This window comes from Schistocerca serialis, chromosome 3, assembly GCF_023864345.2.
Source record: "Schistocerca serialis cubense isolate TAMUIC-IGC-003099 chromosome 3, iqSchSeri2.2, whole genome shotgun sequence".
NCBI lineage: Eukaryota > Metazoa > Arthropoda > Insecta > Orthoptera > Acrididae > Schistocerca > Schistocerca serialis.
Genome location: NC_064640.1, coordinates 343,611,864 through 343,634,845, shown reverse-complemented (window position 1 = coordinate 343,634,845; position 22,982 = coordinate 343,611,864). Strand labels below are relative to the sequence as shown.

Genomic DNA, 22,982 nt, shown 5'->3' with positions numbered 1-22,982 from the left:
TAAAAAAAAACACTAATCACTTGAATTATCATACAGACTATAACAATTTATGAAGTCAACAATGATTAGGTGCTGCCAAAGGCAACAGAGTTGTATGAAGGTGCTTTATTCACAACTACTGGTGTTACTTCAGTATAGCTTCAGGTTTATAGCTGTTATATTTTCATTATATAGATGGAAAACTATGGAGTCCCAATTTTCAGTTTGATTCAATGTGGATAATTTCCCAAATGCTGGGACACTCCAGTTGTCCATCTACAATATAAAAATATAATCACTATAAACCTATACTGACATGAAATCAATAGGAGCAAACAAAGCACCTTCATACAGCTATGGGGAACACATCATTCTTGACTTTTGTAATCATTATTATTTTATGATAGTTTAAATGGTTATCGAGGATTCTTTTCTGTTGAAGATGTAAAAGCTGAAATAACATCTGGAGGAAGATAATTTCCCAATGACGATGCTGTTCACACACAGGTTCTCAAAATGCTCCATCATCAAGGAGTGGATTTCTGTTGTGGAGGAACTGAACAATCAGTAGATCGTTACAACCATCGTTTACAGATACTTTGCGACTTTGTTGAAAAATAGTGTCATGTATTTGTGTCACTACAAAGTGCAAAGCATCTTTCAATAAACGTCACTTGGTCTCCCATAATAATGTGTAACTTACTTTTTGAAGTCTGCTTCCATTAGCATGCAAAGTGAAAAGTGGTGCCAATGAAAAGCATCCTAAAAGTGACTAAGAGGTTTTGTGGTTTCTAGAAGACACACTAAGCAGTTGTCAACAATTCATTTTAGAGGCTTCCTTATACTGCTAAGCTGCAGTAACTACATGGTCTGATGCAATCCGTTCAGGTTTCAGGGAGGAGATAGTGACTGATTCCCTACAAGAATCAGGGTATTGTCCAACAGACCTCATTGTGTTACACTACAAGGAGGTAGTTCTTTAACCCAAATCATTCCAGCATTGCCATATGGCAACGTAGCACAAGCGGCATCATTTCCATGAAATGGCACTACACACTTGTTGCGTCACAGATAATCGCATTGGAATTTCATTGTTGGAAACTCGAGTAGGCGTCCGGTATAAGCTTGGGTTGGTTGTGGCTTTGCCATCAGCGAGAGTAGACTTGTGAAGCCAGCACGATGTCTGAGAAAGATGATCCCTCGTATATGACAAGGTAAAAGTTAGTTTTGAATTATTTACTTATTCGATGCAATAATGACACCTATTGGAGATTCTTGTTGAAATATGAATGTTTATTTTAGTATTTTCATTTTCCAAACAAACTGTATTTTAAAAGTAGTTTTATGGTATATTGTATTTTTGTTGCCATATGGCAACGCTAGGTCATACAGCGTTTTTCCCTATTGTTGACATTTTTGGTACACTATTACATTTTTTAAGTTTTTTTGAATAGTTTCATTTAGAAATGAAGCTCGATTACAATTGATGGATAACTTTCTCTCTGTTTACACATTATTTTAGGCCCAATTTACTGAAAGGAGCCCTTGATTACTTAGAGGAAATTATGGATGAAGATGACAAGCCAACAGCATTGTATTTACAACCCTCTGAAACCGAAGATGGAGCTATTAGCGGAGAAGATGATGAGAAAGATGAAGCAGGTTGGTTACCAGACAACGTGTGCCATGGACAGTTAAAAGGTAATTGTGAAATAGTTATGAAAAGTGGCAACCGTATTGAGACTAATGAACAAATGAAATCACAACAAAACATGGAAGCAGAAACTGGAATAGATGAAGAAAGACCAACAGCCTCCTGAAGAAAAGTGGTTTGTCGCAGGACACAATCAAGAGGCTGAACACCTATAGTGCCGTTCCCCCTAGGTTATATGGCCTTCCAAAGGTTCATAAGGAAGGGGTTCCTTTCCGTCCTATAGTGAGTAACATCGGCGCTCCGACATATCGTGTATCCAAGCATCTTGCTTCTCTGTTGAGTCCACAAGTAGGATGGTGTGAACATCATATCAGGAACTCAGCTGATTTTTTACGTCGTTTGGAGGGACTGAGGCTGAATGACTCTGATATTTTAGTGAGTTTCGATGTGGTCTCTCTCTTCACTCATGTTCCTCTGTCAGATTCGTTGCGGTTAATTGAAGCCAGGTTTGGTGCTGATTTAACTAATCTCTTTAGGCATGTGTTGACATCCACTTACTTTTTATTTAATGACCAGTATTACGAGCAGACAGATGGAGTTGCGATGGGTAGTCCGTTGTCTCCTGTGATCGCAAATTTATTTATGGAAGACTTCGAGGAACGTGCATTGGAGCCAGCGCCTTTAAAACCCGCCTGTTTCTTTAGATACGTTGACGATACCTTCGTTGTTTGGCCTCACGGTAGGGAGAATTTGAATGTCTTTCTAGAACATCTGAACTCGATCCACCCAAACATTTGTTTTACGATGGAGGTGGAAGAGGATGGTTGCCTTCCCTTTCTCGACGTGTTGGTTAGGAGGAAGGATGATGGATCATTGGGACATGCAGTCTACAGGAAACGTACTCACACCAACTTGTACTTACAAGCTAATAGTTGTCACCATTCGGCTCAGCGTGAAGGGGTACTTCGTACCTTGGTACACAGGGCACATGTCGTTTCTGACGCTGAGACTTTGCCAGCTGAGCTGTCCCGCCTTGAAGTTACATTCCGTCAAAATGGTTATAGTGATAGACAGATTGAACGTGCGTTGCGCTATCGACCAACTGTACATCGGGTGATTGATGATAATTCTGAGTCAACACCTAAGTCTACTGCCTTTTTGCCTTACGTAGGGAACACGTCCAATAAGATCGGTCGTATTTTACGGAAATACGATGTGAAATGTGTTTTCCGACCTCCATCTAAAATTAGAGCACTTTTGAGTTCCGTTAAGGATGATCTTTAACTGCGTAAGGCGGGTGTATATCGTATTCCTTGCAGCTGCGGCATGGCATATATTGGTCAAACTATCAGGACCGTGGATGACAGATGTACTGAGCATAAACGGCACACACGATTACAGCAGCCAAGTAGATCTGCTATTGCCGAACATCGCTTGGATACTGGTCACCCCATGTTATATAATAACACCGAGATATTGGCATGCACATCCAGCTATTGGGACAGTGTCACTAGGGAGGCAGTTGAGATTAAATTAGCGAGCAACCTCGTTAACAGGGATGGAGGTTTCTGTTTAAACTCTGTTTGGAATCCGGCTCTCTCCCTCGTCAAAAAACAGAGGAACAGAGTCAATGCAGCCTCACCTGCGAATTCATAGTCTCACTATCGATAGCTCTGACTTTGGTCATCTTTGGTGGCACTGGTGTTCAGTGTGTGTGTGTGTGTGTGTGTGTGTGTGTGTGTGTGTTATCTTTCCTGCTTCTGTTGGAGAACCGAGGTATTAAATTTGCATGAACGCCGCCTGTCCGTTGCAGTTTGCCTTGAAAATGGCGGGGTGTTCTCCCGCCGAAATATCGGCGGTCGATGAAAGTGTTACCTGGCTGAATTCCCGGAAGTTATTTGAAAGTTGTATACGCCAGGAGAAACTCAGGTTTCATTTTGGTTGAAGTTTCAAAATGTTCTCAACCAACTGTGAGTACTAATAATGAAGATATTATGAACAAACAATCTTGCAAGCATTCAGTGAAGTTACAACGTATTCAGTTAACGAGTTCTACATGTACAATTCCATCATTCAACGAGAACACAGATTTCAAATGTGTGGAAGAAGAATCAGAACCAATTACTGCAGCATTTCTTCCCACTAATTACCAGGATTGTTTTGGAACGCCACCCAATGAACAATTCAAGAAATTTTTCAACAACACTCTATAACAACAGGTTTGTGATGAGTCAGGAAAGTATGTTATACTTCTTGGGAAGCCTAATCCAAACATTACCGTGGAAGAGTTGAAATTCTTTACTGGCATTTTACTTTTAACTGGATACAACTATCACCCACATGAACGATAATTTTGGAGCAATGATGGTGATCTAAAGAAGCAGTTTATAAAGAGAAAACCACTGAGATTTGGATACAAGGTTTGGTCTTTAGGCACACAAGCAGGTTACCTAATAAATTTCAAAACGTATCAGGGTAAAAATCCACGAACAGTTCAAGAGTATGAAGAAAGATTTGGAAAATCGGCAGCTCCACTTGTGACTACGATTGACGAGTTTGAAACATATGTCCAACAACTCCCTTTCTCATTTTATTTTGATAATTTATTTACTGGATTTCCATTGTTAGTGGTCCTGAAATCTCTCGAGTTCTGTGGAACAGGAACTATCCATGAGAACAGAATTCCGAAAAAAATGCCCACTTGAAAGCAAAGCAGTTCTAAAGAAAAGGCCAAGAGGGTATGTTACTTCTATCAAAATGGAGGATACTGGTATAATTGTCACCAAATGGTTAGATAATGCTATTGTAAATTTTGGATCGATATAATATGGAAAGAATCCCGTTTCACTGGTGCAGCATTATTCCAGAGAACACAAAAAGAAAATGACTGCTAGCCGGCCCTGTGTTCTCAACGAATACAACAGATCGATGGGAGGCATGGACTGAATGGACCTGGATACAAACCTTTATCGAAATGGGAATCGTGGTAAAAAATGGTGGATTGCATCTTTACATGGTTGGTTGATGTGTGCAAGCATAATGCACATAGAATTGCCCACCCTACCATATCTCACTTAGAATTTCACCGCCACATTGCTATCTACTACTGCAATCACTATGAAGAAAAATCCAAAGGCCCAGGATGCAACTGTGCATTACAAGATATACCTTATTAAGATCTACGTTATGATGGACTTAACCACTGGCCAGTTCCGATTGAGAAGAAAAGGAGATGTGCTGGTAGAAACTGCTCCACAACAGACCAAACTCCATGCTCAAAGTGTGAAACTGGACTATGCATAAAATGTTTTCAAAATTACTATTTAAGAAAACGTACTAAACACAAGTAAAATATTATTGTATGTTCATATTTCATGCAAATAATGAAATTTATCATGTCTGTACACAATAAAAGCTAGTATGGAATGAAAAATGCATTGTACTCTTATTTTCCTCTGTATGACTCAGCATTGCCATATGGCAATGTATTGTTAGGAGAAAGTGAGACGTGTGGGGAAAAAAAATTGATAGTTTTTAGTTACAGGCTTCTCTCTAGTTATGGTTACCAACATTTTTAGTCTTTTTTTTTTTTTTTTTTTTTTTTTTAAGAAATAATTAGGGACATAATGGGTTAACTGAACATTCGTGTGTCATAGCTGACCACTACACATTTTGTCTGGTCTTAGTATTTCATTACGAGCCACAGTTAGTTTGGTTTTAACTCCTCCGAACTAAATAGGCAGCTGGTCTGTTCAGTGTTACTGAAGCTAAGATCCTACCATGCCACATTCTCTCAGGTAATTCCATTTGCATTGGAATGTGGGATCTTGACTGCTATTAGATATTATTTGTTTGAAGTATTTCACAATTGTGTTGGCTAAGCTTCTGGTGTAAAGGGGCGCTGTCTTGTTTAATAACGGGTCAAAGTATTGCACGAAAGTGTGAGGCCAAGAGTGGCACAATATTATTCTCAATATTTATGTCCAGGATGCGTCAGAACTCTTCCTTCATAGCAAACATGTCGGTAGTCTATGATGTAGAAATCATGTATTGCAACTAAGTTGTTTGCCTTGCAAATCATAAGCAGAAATTATGCAGAATGAACTAAACAAGTCTGAAGAGTTACCTGTAAACATTTCAACAGATCAGGGGCTTATTCATGGCAGCATAGATTTGTAAACCACAACAACTAATTACATATTAAACAAGTGAATGGAATAATTTATCATGTACACATGCTGTTTTCTGTGTACGAGCCCACCATGTATGCTCACTGGAAAGCTGATCTGATCGTAACTGCCAATTCTGAAACTGCTACAAGTATGCTGAACATTTCTGCTGTTGTGACAATGAGGTATTCAGTGTATCCTAAACAGTTGGAATTTCATATCTCAAAGTACCACATGGTGCTTTAATATACATCCTCCAACAAACTTCCTTATCTTTTGTAATTTACTTTCTTTCATTTCTTTGTGCACATTTATTGTGCAAATATACTTTGACTGTTGGTGTCAAATGGTTAATACAATGGAAGACTTTGGCTTTTTTGTCTCATTGATTATGTAAAGAGCTTTTACACAAGCAATGCAGAAGGCTGCTAGGCTGTAAGCAGACGGATTGCAATGGGACTTCACAATGTCACCCACCTGCCCCTGACGGCTTAATGGCATTCCTTCATCCACCATGGGACTTAATGTCTGGCAGGTTTTGCAAATGACTTCAGGAGCCCTGTAGTGTTATGTTCTACCATGTCCTAGCTGCTGGATTTGTGTTTAAATACAGCCAGGTATTGAAAATTACTCAGTTGATTTTGTTTAACATCCATTCAGCTGGCTTGGTGTCAGGTGCTGATGTATCTGGCAGACGGGTCCAAATAATAGAAGTACTCACATGGATGCAAGTCCTCTACCATTGCCCAAAGTAGATTATCAGCAAGCACAAGAGAGCATAGGGACCAGTCAATGCTTGTGGGTGGCCCATTTGCAGTGTTAACAGTGTGTCACTTTCTCTGTATTGAAGATGTAGAGATCTTTTGACAAGGATGATCTCTCCACTGCTTGAGCTTTGGGTCAAGGGTATGTAGCACCTCACTGCATGTGATGCACATGGAAATCTTCCAAGGAGAAGAAACAGATGGAGGAATTAGTGAATGAAGTTTCCAATGGCCTTGTTATCCACAAGTTGATGAGATCAGAGATACAGGGTGCACAGAGTTATTCTTCGTGGCGTGGAAACCTGAACAACTGCTTTAAGGTGGGTTTTGAAGGTAACAGACTAAGAAAGGCATGCATTAAGGATGAAAATTTTAACTCCATTTTTAGGTAATCCTCCTTATGCATGGTGCAACCTTAAAGCACAGGGTTGTCTGAAGGTTTGAATACATGCCTTGTACGCACAAGCAGAAGGGCCCACTCAAGGTAAAAAGTCTTACTTATTCCATGTGTATATTAAAATCTTTCACAACTAATTGCATTACAGGATCCATTAATTAGAGAGCTGCTTTTCGTTTCCCATGTTTTTTTTATGGTGGTACATGTAGGGCAGTCAGTGGACACACAGTAATACTTGCCACTTTGTCAGCATGTTTCCAGTTCCATTTCAATATTGATCAGTCAACACTAACCATCTCTTATCAAATCGTTCTATGCTGGGTTTCTTCAGATTTTGTGTATTTTGGGCACAGAATTTGGCTTTTCTGTTGCACTTCATGCTGTTTGAACTGCTTTGTAGGTCCAGTTGTGTGTACAAATTGTCTCTGCAGTTTGATAGCGACCTCCAGTGGAACTGCTTTAAACATAGCCATAGATTTAATGACACTAACATTTTATTGAATGGGAACACCAACAGCACCAAAAAAAATTGCAAGGCTGGTTTCAGCCCTAAGATCTTCCTCAGGTGTGCACAACTGAAAAGCAAGAGTCCTTTTGTCATTTGGAATGCTCTGAAAACACACAACTGGAGCTGCCATTCAATAAAATTAGTACTGGTAGCTGCAGAAGCCCTCCAACTACGAAAAAAATGTAGGACAAAATAACAAACATTGATATTATTGAGGCCAGGATAGCAGGCCTCTATGGGGGGTGGTATGGTCAGGTTGGCAGAGGTCAGGAGGCCAGTAATCCATCACCCTGGGTGGGGTAGCAGTGGAGTGGTAAGTCAATGCCTGGTAGCCATCTCTTATGACCCGAGCCGAGGTCGCATTATCAGGAGGTCGAGTGAAGAGCGGGGTTAAGTTATCCTGTGGAGCAGCAGGGTGCTAATGAAACACCATTCATTTAAACAATCTTTCATTGGTGGGAGTTTTACAATTGCTCCATCTTCTTCCTGGTGTTGCCTCACGGTCACCCTGCTGAGTCTGTGCTGCTTGAAACAGCAAGGTGACACTTCAGTACCTGGAGAGGAACTTGCTAGGCGCATGTCCTGCCATTGTCTGTGGCCAGTGATGTGGCCCGTCGTAAGAGTGTGGCAGCCATGTGTGTCTGCAGCCTGGCATCACTGTGGACCTCTGCTGGAGCCTCAGCACTCTCCACGAGTGAAGTTGCACTAACGATCCATACCGAAATACTGCATATCCCTATAATCAGTTGTTGAGATGGTAGAAGACTTAACAGCAACACGGAGGAGAGCCCGAGTGGTGGTCCCAGCATATTTCCACTCAGGTGGCTCTAATACTGCCCCAGAAGTCCCCACTCCCTATCCTCAGTCAGTCACCATTGTGATCAGCAGGACTGCACCTTGCCTAACAGTCTCCTTCAGTGTAGCAGTGGGCTACAAGTTGGCAGCAGCTTGTAGACACTTGTTGAATTCACCGAAACAGCCTGCAAGTTAACAGAGCTTGTTTTCAATTGGTATCCGTGATGCCGATGGAATGGCTGCACTCTGAGATTGAGATTGAGCTTGAGGGGGACAGAGGTTTTATAGCATGCAATGACACGATGCCCTACCGCCACACTGGTGACTGAATGTGTTCCAGTTTTCTGAGCCTCTCAGCTGCTCTAGTGTTACTACATTTAGCCTTATTACAGACAGTGTTCTGTCCGCTCCACATTGTTGCCAAAGTTCTGAATCAGTTGTTCTTGGCTTTCATCGCACAGAATCTGATGAAATGAGTGCATAGCTTGTTTGTAGTTCGGGCCTCCTGTGCTAACGTTCAGTTATGACACCGCTGCCTAGTTGGTAGACGGGTCCCATTTAGTGACATCTCAGTCAGTGTCTAACAAAACTTTATTGCAACTACAATAATCATGGTGATGTGCTGAGAAATCAGCACCATCAGGATGCAAGTGGCACACTACCTGCGAGGAGGTGTGGCTGTGTGCAGATGGTGTGACAGCTTGCAGCATTGTGCAGCCAATGGGTGTTGGTGGCAGCAATTGTGCAAGCATGCTGATCACAGTAGTGGGCAGCAGCTTGCAATTCAGACTACAGACTGCTAAGCAGCACAAGATGGGGCACGCAGAATCACACCATGGTTCCAGTATAGATGTGACGGCTCACAGCAGCAGCAGTGTCTATCCAAATGAGCAGAGGCAGGAAGCACGGAGTTTGCTTAAATGGGTGATGGTGGCTGAAAAGCCTCAGGCTTGAAAGACAGACTTCAAGACGAGGGGAGGGGGGGGGGGGGGCTGGCAGTGACACAGGTAGGCCCACAGGTGTTGGAGGGCACCAAGTCCGCAGCATTGGACTCACCAGCAGCAAGGCTGCTTGCTGCAGCCAGAAGCAACAGAATCCAGAGGTGGAGACTGAACAATCCATGCATACTCAGACATGCAGACCATCCAAATCCTACTATGCAACAGGCATTTAACAACTGTTTGATATCTAATGCATTAGATGGAATGGAAGAGGATGATCTGTATGAAGAACTGAGCAAGAACGAACCGAGTGATAGTGATTCAGAATTATCTAATTGATATTTGAAATATTTTGTAAAGTTTGTATTATAAATCTAATAAAATTTTGTTTTATATTTTTGCTCTTAATTTCACAAGTGTTGCTCGTCAAACATTTGAAGACTTCACTAAAAACCTACTATGAAAAGCAGACTGGCGAAGCCTCTCGGTTCAATTTCTGTCAATATGGCTGACACTATGTCTTTAACATTTTCCTACTACTGACAAAAAAGTTCCAAAGAATTGTGAATCACGCACACTCTTCACTGCACAAATAATATGAATGCAAACGTTACACCATCTATTCTTCCACATTCACTGATATCTCATCTAAATCGTGTTCACCTAACAAACTCGAGTGAGCCAATGGCCAACGTGGAAGAATACACGTATTATGTAATGTTTTCATTCGTATTGTTCTTAAACTGAATAGTGATACAGTCAGAAATGAAGCACAGCAACTGACTTCTAGTATCAATTTTTGAATCTTAAATGACTAGAAATTCTGTGCAGACAAGTTATGTGGTTTTAAATGTTTGAAAGAATAAATACATTGCTTAAGCTCAACTGCTAGGCTTACAACTTGGACCAAACTACTGTAGCTGCAGTTTTATCCATTCCATCTAATTTGTATTTCATGTTAGGAAGAACCAACTTTATTTCGACTGAAGTGTAGCCTAAAACGGTCCCCCCACCCCTGAAATTCGAGTCCCATTTTTAGGTCAGTGGCATATGTATGCTACAGGTCTATACAATTCAATCAGCCAGGTCCACACTTGCACAAGTAAGCCTCATACAACTGAGTTTTAGAATATTCTCCAGAGAGTGCTTGCTAATGATTGCTTGGCCTCAACAGCCATTCATTCCATCAATATACAGCACACCTTGTTTGTTTGTAAATAGAGGTTTTGCAGGTGACAGTTACTTTGGATACTAGCAGGTGGTTGGCTGTGCATGCTGTTTTGAACGGAGAGCTGTGAAATAGCAACCTTATTCATTTGTGTAAAATTATAATACTAGAAGTCCACATGAAAACAATTAAGTACAAGCCCTAATGCATATTTGCAGCATGTACATTTTCCAGGTTTCAGGAATAGAAGAACAGCGAGTTCTCTATCATTCTACACTTTACTAGCCCTCACAAGCAGGAAAAAAGAATGCAGATTAATTCCAAGGTGACAACTTGGCAACAATGTACACTCTTTGCCTTGAAAGGGAAAAAATGCATTGTTACATTATACAACCGTACTCAAATCGGTTTTCTGCAGACAAAAATCCAAATGGTAGCACTGAATACATGTAATACAGCATTAAAGAATATTTTGTAAGATGACATAACTTATCCTCACACAAGCATGCCTATTTTCTCACAGTTGCTCGAGCAGATAATTCTTACCTCTTCTGTGCCACCTTCTCGTACTAAGTCATAGTTAATAGTTCCTGGTTTAATTGCATCAATGAGGTCAATCACTACTCTTGCATCTGCTAAAGATGAATCCTGTAATGTAAACAAATAATAAGATCCTCTGCTGAAATGAAGTACAAAGAAAAGTGATTTTTAACATTGTGCCAACAATGATTATGCCATTACATACAGTTAAATTTATTTTATTACTGAAATAAGTTACTTTTATTTCATATTGACCATTTGATAACATACTGCACTCAAAGTCTGCTATCTGTCACACTTTCGTCACTCCATTTATGAAATTATTATGTGGTAAAAGTAACTGCTGCTGCCTCAGTAGTATCTATAATACTAGTATGGGCATAGATACAGATATAATGGACAGTGTAATTTACAGACATTAAGTCTGTCAGAAAGAACACTTAGCAAGACAAATAATACAATAACAGTGCTTTGAATCTGAAAGACAGGCATAAAAATTGCTGAATGAATCTCTCTCTTCATTATAACCACATTTTACTCAGAAATGAATCTGTAGTTGTGAAACCTTGTGCTTTTTTTATTTATTCTCAATCTCTTGCAGTCAGTATTCTGCTACTACTCATAGCAAATTTTAACTGCAACGTATAAAGAAACAAAGGTGCGTGTTATGCTGAAATTCCAAGAGTTAAAATACACGAAATTAAAGAGATTTTAAGTTGTAAAAAGCATTTCACTAAAAAGTTCTTTTTTCATAAGAAATATTCTCTTGTTCATTGATTTGAAAACTGTATCAGTTAAAAATTAAGACCTAGATGGCAACAAATCCACTCACAATTTCACTTCCCCCCCCCCCCCCCCAACCTTTTGAATAATGCTTTCTAGTATGGGTCACCTACCTAATGGGATTAATGGAGGTAGAGAAGATCCGAAGAAGTGGAAGATCTTGCCGAGAATCCAAGAAAATTATGGTCCTATGTAAAATGACTACGTGAGTAGATTATTTGTATTCAGTCATTTGTCGACTACTTTGGTGTCGAAATAGAAGACAGGAAAATGAAAATAGAAGGTTAAAATTTTGTATTTAAAAAAATCATTCATGCATGCATGAGGATTACACATAATTGTTTCATTGTCGCATTCATTCCCATATATGGAGGCTAACAAACAGGCATCACTGTTATTGAGAAGACATTGAGAGTTGAAAACAAATACGTCATCACGTACAGGTGTAATCTCAGTTTGGTTTTATAGAGGGTCCTCTGTGTCACTGACTCCACACTTAACTCACAGTTATTGTTACTCTCATGCCCAGCACAAAGTCCCAAGTCACTGGAAAAAAGTGAAGGTAACACATGTAAATAAGAAAAGTAAAAGAACGGCCTCACAAAATTACAGACCAATATCCTTTAAGTCAGTCTGCTTCAGTATTCTTGAGCATATTCTAAGTCTGAATATAATAAATTTCGTTGAAACAAAAAAGCTTCTGTCCAGCAATCAGCATAGAGTTAAAAGCATTGCTCGTGTAAAACTCCCACTTGTTCTTTTCTTGCACAACATCCTGCAAAACAAGTATGAAGAGTAACACGAAGATTCCATATTCCTAACTTTCCAGAAAGCATTTGAACAGTGCCTCAATGCATACTGTTAAAGTCTCAGCATATGGAATATGTTCTCAAATACATGAGTAGATCGAATACTTCAACTAATAGAACCAAGTACGTTCAACTGGACAATGAATGTTCATATCGTGCACGGATATCGTCCACCTTCTGTAATAAAAAAAAAAAAAAAAAAAAAAACACACACACACACACACACACACACACACACACACACACACACAGAGATCTCATTGAGAGAATCTGTAAGATACGTCTAGATGCTCGCTAAGAAGCACTCACAACATAAAGATGAAGAAAAATATGGGGGGGGGGGGGGCGGCAGATACAGCAGTACAATAGCACTGCTCTTTGTTCTCTATGTGCATAAATGGTCTGGTGGATACAATGAGCAGCAATCTGCCACTTTTTGCTAATGAAGCTATAGTGTACAGAAAAGTGTTGTCATCGAGTGACTGTACAAGGATACTCGATGATTTAGATTGAATTTGCATTTTGTTGTTATGAATAACAGTTTGCTCTAAATCAGAAATGCTCAGAGCACAGCCTGCAGACCACATGTGGTCCACCTTTGATCTGATGGCAACCCACCTCTCTTCGTTTGTTCTTTAATTTTAATTTTTTTTTAAATTTCAACCACCTTTTTTTTTCCTCCCGGAAAATGTGGTGGGAGGGTCTTGTGTAAACCACTAAATGGCATATTCCAGTAGTAACATTTATGAAACAAATGATTTAAACTATTTGTTTAAAACTATTGTTTATCAGTACACGTGCGTCAGCATTTCCAAACAATGCGCATAAAAATGGAATTTTCTGGTGCTCATACCTCTGGTTCTATCGCTGATAAAAAGGTAGGGTCAATTGTTTTGGATAGCCCTTGGACTACGGACGACTTGCATACACAACAGAAGGATTGTCTTAGTGTCACTATTCTACAGTACAGGGGGGGGGGGGGAGGGGGGGGGAGGGGGGGGGGGCAATGAACATTACATACTTCCTCCTGCTTAGACAAATGGAGCAAATCGGTTGGTTCTTTTTGCATTTGATGCGGTCCACAGCGGGCTTGATATGACTTACGGAGACATCGTTAGTTCATGAGCAGTTCTCAGGAAACCATCCCCCCCCCCCCCCCCCAAAAAAAACCACCCACGCAGTGGACCAAAATCCAGCAGCGGATTGCAAAATGGCTATGCAAAGCAAATAACCAAAATTCATTTTGCACAAAAAATAAACATATTTGCGTGTTTATTTAAAAGACTGCCTCATTTTACCTTCCTCAGTACTTTTAAAAATTTTGGCATTCGAACATATTCCCACTTTTTTATGCTGAGGGAGAAGACAGTAGCAGTGGCAAAGAGACAGAATAGTAACAAATACTGGAAGACAGTGGAGACTGGTTGTGTTACAGAAAGAGCGAAGGACACAATGGCAGCGTGAGAGAAAGAGGACACAGTGAAAGGCAAAGGTCCCGAGTTCAAGTCTCGGTCCGGCACACAGTTTTATTCTGCCAGGAAGTTTCAACTTACAGTGATGGATTAGAGGGTGTGAGTTCGAGTTATGGGAGCTTGTGGGAATCTGAGGTGAGTTTCATGTTAAAAACCTGCAAATATGTTTGCACATCAAAATTTTTGGAATAATTTTTACAGGAGCTGAGAGAGGTAGAATGTGGCAGCTGGTACCCCAGTTTTCAGTCTCTCTTTTAAATAAGCAGGAACATATTTGCATTTTTTGTGCTACGATAGCATTTTTCCACTGGTTTTATTTTTCTAGGGCCCTTGTGTAGTAACAGGAGGTGCTTTCAATCCACAGTACTAGCAAGTCTGTACACCCCTGCTCTACATGAAGGAAAGTGGAAGTTAATGCAGATGAGTAAGAGAAAACATTCAGATACAGTATTAGTGGTTGGCACAATCACATCAATGAAACGTATAGGAGTAAAGGTGCAAAGCAATATGAAATGGAATGAACCCATACGGTCAGTAGTAGAGGAGATCAATAGTCAACTATGGTTATTTGGGAAAATTCTAGGGAAGCACAGCTGATCTATAAAGAGTAGTACGTACAGAACCTTTGTTTGACAAGGTTGGATTAAAGGAAGAAATCAAAGCAGATCAAAGGCATACTGCTACAAATGTAGTTTGTAATGTGCTTGGCAACACTAATAAAATCAGCTATCTATACAATTATTGTACTTCAACTGGAGATACTAATCTCACATCATACATACACAATATTTATTACTGAAGTAGTTATGTTATAAAGATGGATTCGCTTATTTCCCAAGATCTCTAACAAGACTGTATAAAAGTAATTGTTAAGTGACACACATTTCAACTGACCACAACAGAATCCTTCAGTGGATGTAAGGTGATCTAGAACAATAAGCCTGAACACAGTGTACAATGCTTTTGATTGCATAATGCTTTCTTTGTACAATTGTGAAATTATAAACCAATAAAATGTGTCATTATTCCCATTTTAATATCTCAAGTTGTGAAGTTACTCCTATAATTGAAGGCTTCATCCATACTTTGGTAATAAAATTCTACTTGTCACTCCATATATGAATTGTATTCACATTTAAGAATAAGGACAACCATTAGCTGTGAAATGGATGACAACAATGAACATTTGTGCCAGACTGGGGCTCAAACCCAGATTTCCTGCTTATCACAAACTGTCACCTTAACTAGTAAGCTACCAAAGCATGCTTCACACCAGACCGAAACTTCCACATGACATCAACCACTTGTCTACAACCTGCACTCTTACATAATCCATTATGTATATTCCCGTACAAAGAAGACATTTTAATTGAAAATCACTTGCCTGGAATCTGTGGATAAATATGATATTGCAATGCCAGTGTTGTCCAGAAGTACAGTGCAATGTTCATGTATGCATCTACTGACACCAGGCAATCAACTTTCAATTAAAATATCTCCCTTTTACAGGAATATACATAATGGATGTAACAGTGCAGGTTTCACATGGAAGTTTAGGTCTGGCCATGAAGCATACTCAGAGCCTGAGGGTGAGGTGATCGCTCAATCTAGGGTTTGAGGCCCTGTCCAGCACAAATTTTAATTGCCATCATTCCATTTTACAGCTGATGGTTGCCCATATTCACAACTGTGAATACATCTCATGTATTTCATAATGGCTGTAGTTGGCACAGTGCTTGTTCCTTTAGACTTTCGTACATGTCCAAAGGAGCATTGCACTGTACTTCTGAACACAGGCACTGCAATATCGTATTGTTACTCCATAGTTGGTGTGCTATAAGTTACTCAGTTCCCATAAAAAAGTTTACAATAAATGTCTGTAAAGCTTAAGTTCAGTACATAACAAAGAAGTATGTGCACAAGCATATCTGTTTAATGGAAACAATGCAATGTCTTATATCTGATTACCTGAAAATTCTTCAGTGTACTTTTCTTCCTAGCTTGTGAAAGTTTATTGTTGACCCACGTAACAATTTCTTTTTCTACTATTGGACTTCCTGTATTAGCCAGCTGGGTCAATATAGACAGCGTATATGCTCTCATGAGCTGCCATATAAGAGCTATATGAAACAAAACAAGTTAAATGAGGGTGATATGAATACCTCTAAAATGCTCTCAGCTATGCATCTCTAAAAATAGTATATTAATTAAATTAAAAAAAAAAAAAAAAGGTTGAAACATTTACAGAATACAGGTTACTAACTGTAGCTTTTCAAAAGGGTATCTTGCAGCTTAAATGACTTGGCATCTAATTTTAGTAAGCCACACAACTATCATTACACATTTAATTAATTACATAAATGTGCACACAGGAAAAATCCTACAGTAATGTTAAATGATAAAGAGGGAAGTGACTGCTGGAAAGGTGTGAACAACAGGTACAAAGAATTTTAAATGACTATTAAATTGATAAACTAGGGAATAAAATCTTGATTAGGTCAGTATGAAGCTACAAAATGACAAAAACAAAAGCACAAAACTGCATAATTGCTATAAACTTAATAAAAACCTGTTTTAAATGACAAAGGGAGCAGGCAAACAGTGAGAGAGATGGGAGAGCAAGGAGGTGGTGGAGAGAGTGACAGGTTGAATATGAGGACAAGGAAGAGACAGTGAGTGGGGAGGAGGAAGTGAGGTATTTACCAGGGGGTTTGAGATAGTTACTATGATGACAGTGCCACCTCATGTGCCCACCTGGGAACAGCCAGGGCATAGCTTGCCTGACTACAGGGCACAAGGTAAACATATGTGGGCAGAGTTGGCAAAGCATCCTGCGCATTTTCAGAATGTGCACAATAGAGCCATCTCCCACGTAGCCTACACTACCTGCAGCTGCCTGTAAGCATGATACGGGAGTACCCATGCCCAATGGGAGGACAGAAGGTGATGATCTTTATATGAACCTATCCCAGAATTTGTTCCCACAATTTGCCCAAAGTGAGTGGGGGAACAATGAAGTCTTAATTAGGACTGACAAAGAAGGATTAAAATATACAGAGATCTACATACTATTCAAGGCTGGCAATCACTGGTGCTAGAATGGCCAAATGTAATTAAGCCATTCTGCCTTCTATAATCAACTTGGGAAAAGGAAACAGTAATAATCTGTGCTCACAATGATTATAAGGGAAATGTGCAGTTGGTAAAAATTACAAAAACTCACAATTCAAAGCTCTAAAGAGTTGTTACCTCCTTCACCAGTAGGTCCCTGGTGCTCTGATTTGTCATTCCTTATAACCCTGTGTGGGATTGTAAATTATCTCACTCAGTATCTCAAAAAAGAAGGGATACAATATAAATTACACGAGACACCTAGAGAAGTGCGACAAGAGACTAACAGTATATCCATTGTTTAACCTTACATACAAGATTTTAGAAAATTCGTTCTTTCAATATCATAACTTACCTAGTGTGAGAGTAGCATTTCCATCATTTATGTCCTGGCCTGCAATGCCAACCAAAGAAAATTTAAGCTGTTTACCAAGCTCAACGGCATAATTGCAGTTTTCTAATTTCTCCATAAATTTTCGTAGCTTTGAGAATTTCCTGGAAAATAAGAGGAGAATTGTTCATACAATATTAGTGGTACAGTCATCATCTTGTGGTGTTACAGTTTAAGGTGAAATTCCTCATTCGAGAGAGAGAGAGAGAGAGAGAGAGAGAGAGAGAGAGAGAGAGAGAGAGAGAGAGAGAGAGAGAGAGAGAGGGGGGGGGGGGGGGTTTCTCTCCAACACCACCTCACACAAAAATGGGTGCACAGTACAGGTGGTGTGGTGTGGTGTGTATTATGAAAATATGAATTAAAAAAATATTACAATATTTTTCACAGAAAGTTAGTGCACATCCATTTTAGAATTATGCTTGCTCATCATAGTATTTAACACTTTAAAGCATGAGCAATAACATGTGCCCCCACCCCACCTCCACTCTGCTCTGCTCAGTCTATGGAACTACCACTGTTGTCAATTATTTTCAAATGTACTTAAATTTCTGTTAACATAATTCAATCGGCAACCAGATCACAGTGAGATGGATTTCCTTGGCTTTAAACTGACAAAGTTTACCTGTTCAATGCACGGATGAAAATCTTACAGGTGTTTGTGTGCATGAGGGTATTTGGGTGACCGAGTGCATTACCTTAGTTCTGTAATTTTTCATGAAAGGTGAAAATGAAAGATCAGTTTGTTCTCCAGTTACCAGGCATCAAAGCCATCACAGAACAATAGATCTCACTGGAATGTGGTGTTAATATTTTTTCCACAACTACGTATGTTTCACCTTGTACATGATAGTTTGAAGCAGCAAATTCCCTACAATCAATAGTAATTAACTTTCAATTGCTTTTTGATCAGGAGATAGTAGATGTTGGTCATTACCAAAAAAGGTAGATGTTATTAACAAAGTAATCTGGGTTTAAAATCTCTTACATGAGCAATGTTTATAATGACACTACTAAGAGGGGGGCGGGGAATAATTTTACACAAAAGGAAAAACTTACTATTATTTTAATTCTGTAGATTTTTCTTTATGAGAATTTGCTACTTACATTGGTAATTCATTGTTAACTCAACTGACTGTTGAACTTTTCGTACATAGTTTGAGTGATATAGCATTTGCAGAGAATATTGGATGTAGCACCCTCTGACACATCTTAAGTCACAATGCACCAGCAGTTGGTAGCTCTATGGTGACTACTGACTTCCATACGAGAAATCTCAAGACAAAGAAGTAGTTGCACAAGATAAAATACAATCTGAATTTAAATGTATTTCTGATACACCTACCTTCACATTTTTATTCCACTAGCCCCCATGAAGTATTTTAGAAGCTACGTAGTGTACCAGAATAATATAACGATCTCAATGTACTTATGGTGCAAGGAAGAGTGTGGTAGTGAGTTTCAAATCATTGAAGCTTTACCGTTTTAATTAATATCTGCTATGTGTTTCCTATGCCAGATAGATTAAAAGAGAAAACTGGGTGCCTAGTATGAGGGAACGCACTGTTTAAAGCAGTTTGCCTCAAGCTGGGTATGTGCAGTACTGCACAACATGGAATTTCATTGATGAGAACTGATACCTTGATTACGGGTTCTTCTCATGCCTTCTGTATAGCTTCCTGAAGTTACTATTTTCTTGTGTGCAGTGATGTAGAACTGCAATATGAATAGAAATCCCCCTTACATCGTGCTAGAGATACTGTGGGAGCCATAGTGAGCACAAAATCAGTTCTTGCTATCGTACAAGGAGGGTAGCACTCTGCACTGTAGTCAGCCGAATCCTGTTCTCTGAAGTATAGTTGCTAATGGCCATAGCCAATTTCATCACGAACAGTATGAGTGACAGAGTTCTATAAAAACAATAAGCACCAAGAAAACCTCAGTTGTGTAAATATGGACACAATGTGATAGCCCGTACGCTTTATGTAGAACACTGACCCAGTGTGTGCTGTGTAAAACAGTGCCTCAGACGACAGGTTCTAGATGCTGAAGAGCATCAGTGAAAGACCAGGATTTTTGAAAACTGCATGCAGGGGAAATTACACAAAAAACTTTTGAATTCCATGCACCAATTAAAGCACCTGTTAAGATTGTTTTCAACAATTACCATTTGTAGATAAACTGGTTTGTAGTTATTTGTTAATGTGTATTCTTCTAGTTTCAAGATGAGTATTGTAATTCTCTGCTACTGAAAGTGTGGTTAATACATTTCCTCGTCATTTTTAATTAAGGATCTCCATCATATTACTGTTCTTGTTGAGGTGGTGTGGCATTAGAGCATGTATTTTGATACGTCTTTGGGATGTGTCATCAACAAAGCATAAGTAGTATTTAGTTCACAGTCATTAAAAGGAAGTTTCAAGTTCATAGTGGTTGAGAGGGAAAGGCTGAAGTGTTGCTTCTGCCAAGTGTGTGTGATAATTAAAATGGTAATTACTAGAGGCAGACATTGTGGCGAAGAGTTCTGCCAGAAGTTCAGCAATACTCATGGGATCTGTCTTAAAGTCTCCATTAGCAGATATTCCAGGGATTCCTATGTGTAGACAATGACAGCAAATGCATCTGAGCTTTGTCTATACTTCGGAGTATGGTGTGTGGAGTATCATAGGTCAGTTCTTTAGTTCTTCATTTCAGTAAGTACAATATAATTCAGATGTCATAATCGAAAAAACTCCACACATATTCCACTGTCATTGCTGAAGGCTAGGGCTGCACATTATGAGATCCTGCTGGGTTGGTGTGCTATCCACCTGGGCACACCTATATTCAACGAGCAGTCCAGATCAAACAGAACTGCCAGATTGTTTTTTGGTTTTTCATTTTTAAACAATCAGTCCAGTTTTTGTTCACTCTAACTGAAGGTTTCCCTCATGAGTGCCACTTTGCATAGTTACCACTGCCCAGAGCCCTGCACTCCAGGAAGAATGGATACTGACTCCACAGGATGCAAGGTGAGTGACTGGCAGCAGCAGTAATGCAATCTCTGCATGGTCGGTGGGCTATAGTAGTTTTGCATAATAGTTAAAACAAAATGAGGTCCAAATCATCATGTTGTTGGGCTTGGCTATGTTGGTACTCTTTCATCACTTATTTTAACAGACAAAAACTGCTGCAAGCCTATTCCCAACACAATCCACAAAAAATACAGAAGATAGTAGGACAGTTAGACTAGAGGCAAAGAAGGGGTAGTAGTACAGCATAGATTCAACATCCTATGTTCACTACTTGTGTACTCTCAAAACAATTTTCAGAGCCATATAGGGTGTACCCAGAATCACCTTCCCCTGTTCTTGTAAATGGTATGCAGGAGGAAAGATTATCAATACCTCATTGTGTAGATCTCAGTTTCTCTAATTTTACCATACTGCTCATTTTACAAAATGTGGATGGGATGAGTTAATACATTTCTTATATTGTTTAGGAATGTGGGCACTCTGGAGATTTTTTTTTCCTTTTAGGATCTCTCACTGTGGTTCTTTGAGCAATTCTGTGACACACTTATACTCTCTAAAAAAAACTTTGCTGAATTTTCTGTCTCTTCTGTTGGAACAACTTCTTAAGTTCATAAGACTGATGCAAAAAATTCTTATGGGAGTAGACGAATTTGGCTTTAAAAATTACACAATTCACGAGTGCATCAAGATTCTTGCAATAAATCTTATTCTTTCAAGAGCTTTCCCTACAAATGACTGTTGATCATGTAACCAAACATTCACAGGTCTTACTTAACATTTACATTTTAAGTCAGCTTCTAGTATCTGCACCATGTGCCAGTCATCATCATGTGTGCATTTCAAATCCAGTTTTTTAAAACCATATGCATCCCCACTCCTCTGTTCCCCTTACACATTGTCCTCTGCAAACTGCCTCAAAGGTGAAGATATTGTCTGCCAAGACATACATTTATTATGAACAGTATGGCTCTCATTACATTACTATGACATGCAGGGTTCCTACTTCCACTTCAGACAATGTCTTCCCATTAGTACTGGAGACTTACTGTGTTGTGTTTACTAGCAGCCTTCAATCCAACCACAAACATGTCTGAATATCCCATGACAATTCTTTGGTCTACCATGTGACAACATTTAACTGCATCCACTTCTGGAAGTCAAGAACAACAATCTGGACCCAACAAACAATTGCCTTCCAAATACGTGAAGGAGCAGAACACATTTGATTCTGCTAGTGATGATAGTTGAAAACCCATTTTTATTCCCACATAGTAGCAGTTCAGTTCCCAAATAGGATTTCATATTTGATCACAATTTTTATGTCATAATACTATAAGAAATAGACTTCACTGAAAAATGTCTATGCAGCTGTCCTGGGGCACATCTTATAGATGGGAACAAGTTGAGCCTCTTTCAACACTCATTTCTCCAGCAAAATCTTTAGAAGACAACCTATTGAATCCGACCAGAAAATCTGAAGAACTAACAGTGTTGAACATACTACTGGTGAGGACGAAATGCAGGTAACTATAGCTAAAACTGGCTAATATGCTATACACTCTGACGGAATGCTGTCTCTGATACTTTACATCCATGGATAGATTACCAGATATTTTATCTGCATGTACTGCGAGAATATTTTTAGTACAGTGAAAAATGTTCACCGTGAAACTGAGGAGATCAAAACACTTTTTCGTGTTAAAAGAATTGTGTGTTCATTGAGGCATAAGGACAAAAACGATGATTATGTTGAATTTAGGTGGGGGCACTCAAACATCACGGTCATCAGCACCCTGATGAGAAGTCAGCATGCCAATCTCATGGGTGGGGAAGAAGGCTATCCCCACATGCGGAGCAGTTTATAATGCATTAAAGGCTGCCTGCCTTTCCTACCAATTTACAGATGTGGCCTGACAGTTCACAAACTTTCACCACTCTTCTAACACTGGAATCGGTATTGGCGAGGATGGTGGGTGGATCTCAATCAAGCCTAAGGGTTGGCCTGATATCAGTACGTAAGACACATTCTGGCAAAATATGCTGAACTGAAAGTGGCACACCACAAACCTTACACAGTGGGGGATCCTTCCGCCAGGAGGAGGAAGCCATGTGCTAAAGTGCTATGTCCATTGTGCAGCCTGGTAAGAAAGAACCTCCTTCCAGCGGTGAGCTTGACATGAAGTCCACCATGCCCGTGTGGTCGATTTGTTTCCTGACACCTTCAACAATTCAATCTCCCACTGACACGTGATGTGTCAGTCAGAAAATGAGATGACGGCATGCAACAGGATGGGACACTGATGGACAAGACCATCCCGACATGTTTCCTCGGCCGCTTTGTAGGCCACGTCTTATCCTTGTACCCTAAAGTGGCCAGATACCCATCAAAAGATACACTCTGTTTGTGTTTGAGCCACTGTAAGGAGTCATGGATGAGCTGAATCCACTGGACTACTGGATACATTTGGTGACGAGCTTTTAGGGCACTAA

At 39.6% G+C, this 22,982-nt stretch overlaps 1 protein-coding gene across 2 annotated transcripts in view; it reads right to left on the bottom strand.

Moving 5' to 3' along the window:
• Positions 1-22,982, bottom strand: part of LOC126470153 (plastin-2) — a 237,643-nt gene that overhangs the window by 25,405 nt on the left and 189,256 nt on the right. For both annotated transcript variants that reach the window (XM_050097772.1, XM_050097771.1), the window contains exons 9-11: positions 17,446-17,585; positions 15,948-16,099; positions 10,922-11,023 (exon numbers count right to left, since the gene is read on the bottom strand). In XM_050097772.1, the coding sequence (XP_049953729.1) occupies positions 10,922-11,023; positions 15,948-16,099; positions 17,446-17,585 (394 nt within the window). The remainder of the gene's footprint in view (positions 1-10,921; positions 11,024-15,947; positions 16,100-17,445; positions 17,586-22,982) is intronic.